The 10,300-nt window shown below is 42.2% G+C and overlaps 1 protein-coding gene across 1 annotated transcript; it reads left to right on the forward strand.

The window, feature by feature from the left end:
- The first annotated feature begins 8,403 nt into the window (after positions 1-8,403).
- On the forward strand, positions 8,404-9,366 carry LOC100343771 (olfactory receptor 7A17-like). The gene has a single exon (XM_008251416.3). It carries the CDS (start codon positions 8,404-8,406, stop codon positions 9,364-9,366), a length of 963 nt encoding a protein of 320 aa, XP_008249638.3.
- Positions 9,367-10,300: the final 934 nt, after the last annotated feature.

Here is a 10,300-nt window from a genome sequence, read left to right on the forward strand (position 1 = left end):
ATCTGAGAGTCACAAACTTTTGAGACCACTGCTTTGGGATTTTTTTAACTTTTATTTAATGAATATAAATTTCCAAAGTACAGCTTATGGACTACATTGGCATCCCCGTCCCCCCCCCCCCGCCATGACTTCTCTCCCACCCGCAACCCTCCCCTTTCCCTTCTCTCTCTCCCCTTCCATTCATATCAAGATTCATTTTCAATTTTCTATATATACAGAAGATCAGTTTAGTATACATTAAGTAAAGATTTCAACAGTTTGCACCCACATAGAAACACAAAGTGAAATATACTGTTTGAGTACTCGTTATAGCATTAAGCCTCAATGTACAGCACATTAAGGACAGAGATCCTACATGAGGAGTAAGTGCACAGTGACTCCTGTTGTTGACTTTACAAATTGACACTCCTGTTTATGGCATCAGTAATCTCCCTATGCACCAGTCATGAGTTTCCAAGGCTATGGAAGCCTTTTGAGTTCTCCGACTCTTATCTTGTTTAGACAAGGTCATAATCAAAGTGGAGATTCTCTCCTCCCTTCAGAGAAAGGTACCTCCTTCTTTGAAGACCTGTTCTTTCCACTGGGATCTCACTCACAGAGATCTTTCATTCAGGTCACTTTTTTTGCCAGAGTGTCTTGGCTTTCCATGCCTGTAATACTCTCATGGGCTTTTCAGCCTGATCCCAATACCATTAGGGCTGATTCTTAGGCCAGAGTGCAGTTTAGGACATCCGCCATTCTATGAGTCTGCTGTGTATCTCGCTTCCCATGTTGGGTCACTCTCCCCTTTATTTATTCTATCGGTTAGTATTAGCAGGTACTAGACTTGTTTATGTGACCCCTTCAACTCTTAGTCCTTTCATTATGATCAATTGTGAACTGAAATTGATCACTTGGACTAGTGAGATGGCATTGGTACATGCCACCTTGATGGGATTGAATTGGAATCCCCTGGTATGTTTCTAACTCTACCATTTGGGGCAAGTCAGCTTGAGCATGTCCCAAATTGTACATCTTTTACCTCTCTTATTCCCACTCCAATGTTTAAAAGGGATCACATTTCAGTTAAATTTCAACACTTAAGATTAACTGTGTATTAATTACAGAATTAAACCAGTCGTATTAAGTAGAACAGAAAAAAAAAACTACTAAGAGGGATAATGTATTAAGTTGTTCATTAACAGTCAGGGCTATGCTGATCAACTCACTGTTTCTCATAGTGTCCATTTCACTTCAACAGGTTTCTTTTTGGTGTTCAGTCAGTTGTCACCGATCAGGGAGAACATATGATATTTGTCCCTTTGGGACTGGCTTATTTCACTCAGCATGATGTGTTCCAGATTCCTCCATTTTGTTGCAAATGACTGGATTTCATTGTTTCTTACTGCGGTATAGTATTCTAAAGAATACATATCCCATAATTTCTTTATCCAGTCTACTGTGGATGGGCATTTAGGTTGGTTCCAGGTCTTGGCTATTGTGAATTGTGCTGCAATAAACATTAGGGTGCACAGAGCTTTTTTGTTTGCCAATTTAAATTCCTTTGGGTAAATTCCAAGGAATTTCTTAGTAGAATCTCTTAATAGAGTTCTTTGGATCCTCTAAGTAAAGAATCATATCGTCTGCAAAGAGGAATAGTTTGACTTCTTCATCTCAATTTGTATTCCTTTAATTTCTTTTTCTTGTCTGATGGCTCTGGCTAAAACTTCCAGAACTATATTAAATAGCAGTGGTGAGAGTGGGCATCTCTGCCTAGTGCCAGATCTCAGTGGAAATGCTTCCAACTTTTCCCCATTCAATAGGATGCTGGCCGTGGGTTTTTCATAGATTGCTTTGATTATATTGAGGAATGTTCCTTCTATACCCAATTTCCTTAGAGTTTTCATCATGAAAGGGTGTTGAATCTTATCAAATGCTTTCTCTGCATCTATTGAGATAATCATATGGTTTTTCTTTTGCAGTCTGTTAATGTGGTGAATCACATTGATTGATTTGCGAATGTTGAATCATCCCTGCATACCAGGGATAAATCCCACTTGGTCTGGGTGGATGATTTTTCTGATGTGTTGTTGTATTCTATTGGCCAGAATTTTATTGAGGATTTTTGTGTCTATGTTCATCAGGGATATTGGTCTGTAATTTTCTTTCTGTGCTGCATCTTTCTCTGGCTTAGGGATTAAGGTGATGCTGACTTCATAGAAAGAATTTGGGAGGATTCCCTCTTTTTCGATTGTTGTGAATAGTTTGAGAAAAAATGGGATTAGTTCTTCTTTAAATGTCTGGTAGAATTCAGCAGTGAATCCATCTGGTCCTGGGCTTTTCTTTGTTGGGAGGGCCTCTATTACTGTTTCAATTTCTGTCTCAGTTATGGGTCTATTTAGGTTTTCTGTGTCTTCATGGTTCAATTTTGGTAGATTGCATGTGTCCAGGAATCTATCCATTTCTGATAGATTTTCCTGTTTGCTGGCATACAAGTCCTTGTAGTAATTTCTGATGATTCTTTTTATTTCTGTGGTGTCTGCTGTTATGTTTCCTTTTTCATCTCTGATTTTATTGATTTGGGTCTTTTCTCTTCTTTTTTTAGTTAGTTGGGCCAATGGGGTGTCATTCCTCAGAAACCTGAATATAACCCTACCATTCAACCCAGTCATCCCACTCCTTGGAATTTACCCAAAGGAATTTAAATTGGCAAACAAAAAAGCGGTCTGCACCCTAATGTTTATTGCAGCACAATTCACAATAGCCAAGACCTGGAACCAACCTAAATGCCCATCAACGGTAGAATGGATAAAGAAATTATGGGATATGTACTCTTTAGAATACTATACCGCAGTAAGAAACAATGAAATCCAGTCATTTGCGGCCGGCGCCGCGGCTCACTAGGCTAATCCTCCGCCTAGCGGTGCCGGCACACCGGGTTCTAGTCCCGGTTGGGGCGCCGGATTCTGTCCCGGTTGCCCCTCTTCCAGGCCAGCTCTCTGCTGTGGCCAGGGAGTGCAGTGGAGGATGGCCCAGGTGTTTGGGCCCTACACCCCATGGGAGACCAGGAAAAGCACCTGGCTCCTGGCTCCTGGCTCCTGGCTCCTGCCATCGGATCAGCACAGTGCGCCGGTGGCAGCACGCCGGCCGTGGCGGCCATTGGAGGGTGAACCAACGGCAAAAGAAAGACCTTTCTCTCTGTCTCTCTCTCTCTCACTGTCCACTCTGCCTATCAAAAAAAAAAAGAAAAAAAGAAATCCAGTCATTTGCAACAAAATGGAGGAATCTGGAACACATCATGCTGAGTGAAATAAGCCAGTCCCAAAGGGACAAATACCATGTGTTCTCCCTGATCGGTGACAACTGACTGAACACCAAAAAGGAAACCTGTTGAAGTGAAATGGACACTATGAGAAACAGTGACTTGATCAGCATAGCCCTGACTGTTAATGAACAACTTAATACATTATCCCTCTTAGTAGTTTTTTTGTCTGTTCTACTTAATACGACTGGTTTAATTCTGTAATTAATACACAGTTAATCTTAAGTGTTGAAATTTAACTGAAATGTGATCCCCGTTAAACCTAAGAGTGGGGATAAGAGAAGGAAGAGATGTACAATTTGGGACATGCTCAAGCTGACTTGCCCCAAATGGTAGAGTTAGAAACATACCAGGGGATTCCAATTCAATCCCATCAAGGTGGCATGTACCAATGCCATCTCACTAGTCCAAGTGATCAATTTCAGTTCACAATTGATCATAATGAAAGGACTAAGAGTTGAAGGGGTCACATAAACAAGTCTAGTACCTGCTAATACTAACCGATAGAATAAATAAAGGGGAGAGTGACCCAACATGGGAAGCGAGATACACAGCAGACTCATAGAATGGCGGATGTCCTAAACTGCACTCTGGCCTAAGAATCAGCCCTAAAGGCACTCGGATCTGGCTGAAAAGCCCATGAGAGTATTACAGGCATGGAAAGCCAAGACACTCTGGCAAAAAAAGTGACCTGAATGAAAGATCTCTGTGAGTGAGATCCCAGTGGAAAGAACAGGTCTTCAAAGAAGGAGGTACCTTTCTCTGAAGGGAGGAGAGAACCTCCACTTTGATTATGACCTTGTCTAAACAAGATAAGAGTCGGAGAACTCAAAAGGCTTCCATAGCCTTGGAAACTCATGACTGGTGCATAGGGAGATTACTGATGCCATAAACAGGAGTGTCAATTTGTAAAGTCAACAACAGGAGTCACTGTGCACTTACTCCTCATGTAGGATCTCTGTCCTTAATGTGCTGTACATTGAGGCTTAATGCTATAACAAGTACTCAAACAGTATATTTCACTTTGTGTTTCTATGGGGGTGCAAACTGTTGAAATCTTTACTTAATGTATACTAAACTGATCTTCTGTTAAAAAAAAAAAAAGAAGAAATTATCAATTCCCAACTTGACTCTCACTGGGATTAAACATGACAATAGGTCTGATCTGATTTCATCATCATTTAAAAAATCATCTAATGGCCGGCACCACGGCTCACTAGGCTAATCCTCCGCCTTGTGGCGCCGGCACCCGGGTTCTAGTCCCGGTTGGGGCGCCGGATTCTGTCCCGGTTGCCCCTCTTCCAGGCCAGCTCTCTGCTGTGGCCAGGGAGTGCAGTGGAGGATGGCCCAGGTGCTTGGGCCCTGCACCCCATGGGAGACCAGGAAAAGGACCTGGCTCCTTGTCCTGCCATCGGATTAGCGCGGTGCGCCGGCCGCAGAACGCCGGCCGCGGGGCCATTGGAGGGTGAACCAACGGCAAAGGAAGACCTTTCTCTCTGTCTCTCTCTCTCACTGTCCACTCTGCCTGTCAAAAAATAAATAAATAAATAAAAATAAAAATAAATAAATAAATAAATAAATAATCATCTATTATTTTTCACTTTATGTTTCTGTGTGGGAGCAAACTGTTGAAATCCTTACTTAATGTATGCTAAACTGATCTTCTGTATATAAATAGAATTGAAAATGAATCCTCATGTGAATGGAAGGGGAGAGGGAATGGGAAAGGGGAGGGTTGCGGGTGGGAGGGATGTTATGGGGGGAAGGCATTATAATCCATAAGCCGTAATTTGGAAATTTATATTCATTAAATAAAAGTTAAAAAAAAAAACAGCTCCTCGCTTTGCTGATTTTTTGTAATTTTTTTTTTATTCAATCCTGTTAATTTCTTCTCTGATTTTAATTATTTCTCTTCTCCTACTAGATTTGGGTTTGATTTGCTGCAGTTTTTCTAGGTCCTTGAGATGCGCTGAAAGCTCATTTATTTGGTACCTTTCCAAGTTCTTGATATAAGCACCTATTGCTATAAACTTGCATCTCAGTACTGCTTTTGCTGTATCCCATAAGTTTTGATATGTTGTGTTGTTATCCTCATTTACTTCCAGAAAGTTTTTGATTTCTCTTTTGATTTCTTGAATGACCCAGTGTTCATTCAGGAGCATGTTGTTCAGTCTCCATGTGTTTGCATACTTTCTAGGGTTTCCTGAGTTGCTAATTTCCAGCTTCATTCCACTGTGGTCTGAGAAGCTGCATGGTATGATTCTAATTCTTTTGAATTTGCTGAGACTTGCTTTATGACCTAGTATTTGGTCAGTCCTAGAGAAGGTTCCATGCACTGCTGAGAAGAATGTAAAGTCTTTAGATGTAGGATTGAAAGTTCTGTAGATATCTGTTAGATCCATTTGGGCAATAGTGTCGATTAAATCTTCTGTTTCCTTGTTGATCTTCTGTCCGGATGATCTGTCTATTTCTGAGAGTGGAGAATGGAAGTCCCCCAGTACTATTGTATTGGAATCTAAGTCTCCCTTTAAGTCCCTTAACATATCTTTTAAATAGACCGGTGCCCTGTAATTAGGTGCATATACATTTATAATAGTTACATCTTCCTGTTGAATTGAACCCTTAATCATTATATAGTGCCCCTCTTTGTCTCTCTTGACAGTTTTTGTATTAAAGTTTATTTTGTCTGATATTAATATGGCTACACCTACTTTTTTTGGTTTCTGTTGGCATGGAATATCTGTTTCCAACCTTTCACTTTCAGTCTGCATGCATCTTTGTTAGAGAGATGTGTTTCTTGTAGGCAACAAATAGTTGGCTTTTGTTCCTTAAGCCAATCAGCCAATCGGTGTCTTTTAACTGAAGAGTTAAGTCCATTAATGTTTAATGTTTCTATTGATACATAGTGACTTTGCCCTGCCATTTTCCCGGAGATATTTTCTGGTATATGCTTTGAGCTTCCCATGCTCTTTTACAGGTAGGTGTTCTTCCTTTAACGTCTTTCATACTGATGACCGTGTTTCTGTGTTTCTGAGTGTAGCACATCTTTAAGTATCTTTTGCAGGGCCGGACGAGTGGCCACAAAGTCTTTCAATTTCTGTTTGTTATGAAAGGTCTTTATTTCACCTTCATTCACAAATGAGAGCTTAGCAGGATATAATATTCTGGGCTGGCAATTTTTCTCTCTTAGTACCTGGGCTATGTCTCGCCATTCCCTCCTAGCCTGTAGTGTTTCTGATGAGAAGTCTGCTGTGAGTCTGATTAGAGATCCTCTGAGAGTAATCTGACGTTTCTCTCTTGCACATTTTAGGATCTTTTCTTTATGTTTCACTGTGGTAAGTTTAATTACCATGTGTCGTGGTGAGGATCTCTTTTGGTCATGTTTACTGGGTGTTCTATGAGCTTCCTGTACTAGGATGTCTCTGTCCTTCTCCAAACCTGGAAAGTTCTCTGCTAGTATCTCACTAAAAAGGCCTTCTAATCCTTTCTCTCTCTCCATGCCTTCAGGAACTCCTAGAACCCGAATGTTGGTTTTTTTAATACTATCCTGTAGATTCCCAAGAATATTTTTTAGATTTCTAATTTCCTCTTCTTTTCTTTGGTTTGACTGTATGTTTTCCTGTGCTCTGTCTTCTAAGTCCGATATTCTCTCTTCTGCTTCACCCATTATGTTTTTAAGGCTCTCTAATGTGTTTGTCATTTGATCTATTGAGCTCTTCATTTCATTTTGATTTCTCTTCACTATCACACTTTCCTGTTCTACTAGTTTCTGCGTTTCATTTTGATTCTTCCTTAAAGTTTCATTTTCATGAGAGAGATTTTCAATCCTGTCCAATAAGGATTTCTGTAGTTCAAGGATTTGCTTTTGAAAACTTCTAAATGTTCTTATCATAAATTTTTTGAGATCTGCTTCTTGCATTTCTTCTATCTCATCATCTTCATAATCTTGGCTTGGGTTGTTTTGTTTACTTGGAGGCATCATAGTGTCATCACTGATCTTGTTCCCTCAATTTTTGTGTTTGTTGCTTGGCATAGTTAATTCTTCTTCCCTCACTGTGCATTTTTTTTATTTTATACTATGTCTATGTTAAGTGGACTGCCTGCTGTTGGAGGAGCCTTGGAGGCTTGAGATGGGTGTGGCCTGAGAGCTCTGCTTGGTTCTTCTGGGTTACGGGTGTGCAAAGGTGACACCCTCAGGTTATGCATGGTAAATCTCTCTTTATTTATTTGTTTATTTATTTATTTATTTATTTTTTATTCAGGAGGTAAGTAATACCGCACGGCTGTGCAGAATTGATGGTATTTAGCTTCCGATCTCTGGCTTTTACCCAAAGAGTCTGTGCAGGCTCTGTTTCTCCTCTGGACTCCCACTGGGTTGCCTAGGCTACTGAATTGTAGCGACTCAGTTCCTTAGCTCTCCCCTGTTGTTATGTATATCCAGAATGGGACCTGCTCTTGTCTCTTGCTCACCTTTGCAAGGTTGGCGGAGAGAGAAACTCGTCTGTACCAGTACCCCCCCACACATTTTTTCCTTCTCTCCTGTAGTCCGTCTGGTGAACTTTCCCGCTCCCCTCTAGATTCTGACCACCATTTCCCCGCCAATGTCTCAGGTTACTGAGCTCACCTCCCCTTCCAGCGCCGATGTGTGGACTCGGAGCCCTGGGCGTCCCAACTCTCCCACTGGTGTCTGTGTGACATCCACTCCCCTTCCTGCACTGGCGCGCAGACCCTGTGGCTCCTGCGGCTCGGCTTCCGTACAGTGGGCAACCTTGTTCTCCCAGTAGGTCCTCCGAGTCACAGCCACTAGATCCAGAAGAGTTTCCTCTGCAGTTTTTTCCTGATCCTTTTTCTGAGGCTACCGTAACTCCACTTTTATTAAACTAAATTTTCCCGGACTATCAGTGTGTGTTCTCACTATTCCGCCATCTTGGCTCCGCCCCCTGCTTTGGGATTGAGCAGAAGAGCTCAATCCACAAATATACATGCAATTACTGACTGCATAACAGGAGTTATTGCATTTCCACTATGCTGATAATGCAGGTTGGTGTGGACAGGAGTCATGTTATTTTTCTCTTTCCTGGTAGTGAAACAGGAACCAGCACATGGAACCAGGCAATGAGTCGCAGACTTCAGAATTCCTTCTCCTGGGATTCTCAGAGGACCTAGAGCTGCAGCCCCTCATCTGTGGGCTCTTCCTCTTCATGTACCTGGTCACTGTGGCTGGGAACCTGCTCATCATCCTGGCCATCCTCTCAGACCCCCACCTCCACACGCCCATGTACTTCTTCCTCTCCAACCTGTCCTTGGTGGACGTCTGCTTTACCTCCACCACCGTCCCCAAGATGCTGGTGAACATCCAGACGCAGAGCCAAGCCATCAGCTATGCAGGCTGCATCACCCAGATGTTCTTCTTCATAATCTTCACAGGATTGGATGACCTTCTCCTGGCCGTGATGGCCTATGACAGGTTTGTGGCCATCTGTCACCCCCTGCACTACACAGTCATCATCAACCCCCGACTCTGTGTGCAGCTGGTGCTGGTGTCCTGGGTCATCAGTGTCCTGCATGCCTTGTCACACAGCCTACTGGTGCTGCGGCTGTCCTTCTGTGCACACCTGGAAATCCCCCACTTCTTCTGTGAACTGATTCAGGTGGTCCACAGTGCCTGCTCTGACACCTTCCTTAATAACACAGCGATCTATGTTGCATCTGTGCTGCTGGGTGGGAGTCCCCTGGCTGGGATCCTGTACTCCTACTCCAAGATCGTCTCCTCCATCTGTGCCATCTCCTCAGCTCAGGGGAAGTATAAAGCATTCTCCACCTGTGCCTCTCACCTCTCCGTCGTCTCCTTATTTTATTGCACACTCCTGGGTGTGTACTTCAGTTCTGCTGTTACACAAAACCCGCACTCAACTGCAACCGCCTCAGTGATGTACACGGTGGTCACCCCCATGCTGAACCCCTTCATCTACAGCCTGAGGAACACAGACATAAAGAGGGCCCTGAAAAGACTCTTTGGTATGGAAATGATAAAGAAGCCTAATCCTCTGGGATTGAAGCAATGATAGCAATTTCCGGCTGTGATTTTTCCACCCTACTGTGGAAGTACAGATTGTACCTTTTATACATTTCTGGTATTTTTTTATTTCTCTGATTTCAACTTACATCTACAAGTTATGCAACTCTTTTTTTTCTGATGTCTGTCACGTAAAGTTTTGCTTTGTTGTTTTCCTTCTTCTCCGAATTTTTCCACAACTTTAATTTCAAAACTTTATACAGTTATCCTTCACAGAATACCACATACATGACAACACATCCTTCTTCCCTCCTACCCTGTGATCATTGTCATGAAGCCCTCATTTTGTGATATTAATATGTTGGTTCCCAAGGAAAACAATTGTATATATGAAGGGAATGTGGTAGAATGTTAAAAATTGATACATTTTGGAGCTGGCGTTGGGGCGTAATGGATAAAGTGACTGCCTGTGACACCAGCATACCACATGGGTGCTGGTTCAAGTCCTGGCTGCTCCACTTCCAATCCAGCTCTCTGATAATGGCCTGGGAAAGCAGCAGAAGATGGTCCAAGTCCTTGGAACCCTGTACCCATGTGGAAGACCTGGAAGAAGCTTCTGGCTCCCGGCTTTGGCCTTGCCCAGTCCTGGCCATTGTGGCCATCCAGGGAGTGAACCAGTAGATGGAAAATCTCTGTTTGTGTGTGGTCTCCCTGTCTCTATAATTCTGACTTTCAAAACAAATAAACAAACCTTTTTTAAAATTGCTAAATTTTAAAACTAAGAAAATAAATTTATTTTAAAAATTTAGAAATGTCCTTTTATCTCATGGCTCAGCATGTATTTCTTAAGCATAATTTCGTCTTAAAGGCCATAAGAAGTAATTTTTTCCTTGTATAAATGGAATAGTCACTAGTCGTATTACTTCTATGGGAAAAACTGAGGCTGTTCACATAAACCCAATCATTCAAACCATCACTGATGC

The sequence above is a fragment of the Oryctolagus cuniculus genome, chromosome 16, assembly GCF_051225735.1.
Source record: "Oryctolagus cuniculus isolate XC-2025 breed Fujian yellow rabbit chromosome 16, ASM5122573v1, whole genome shotgun sequence".
Taxonomy (NCBI): Eukaryota; Metazoa; Chordata; class Mammalia; order Lagomorpha; family Leporidae; genus Oryctolagus; species Oryctolagus cuniculus.

Bases quoted from the DNA above. Each gene is read 5' to 3' on its own strand.
- LOC100343771 (XM_008251416.3), top strand. From the start codon at position 8,404: ATGGAACCAGGCAATGAGTCGCAGACTTCAGAATTCCTTCTCCTGGGA.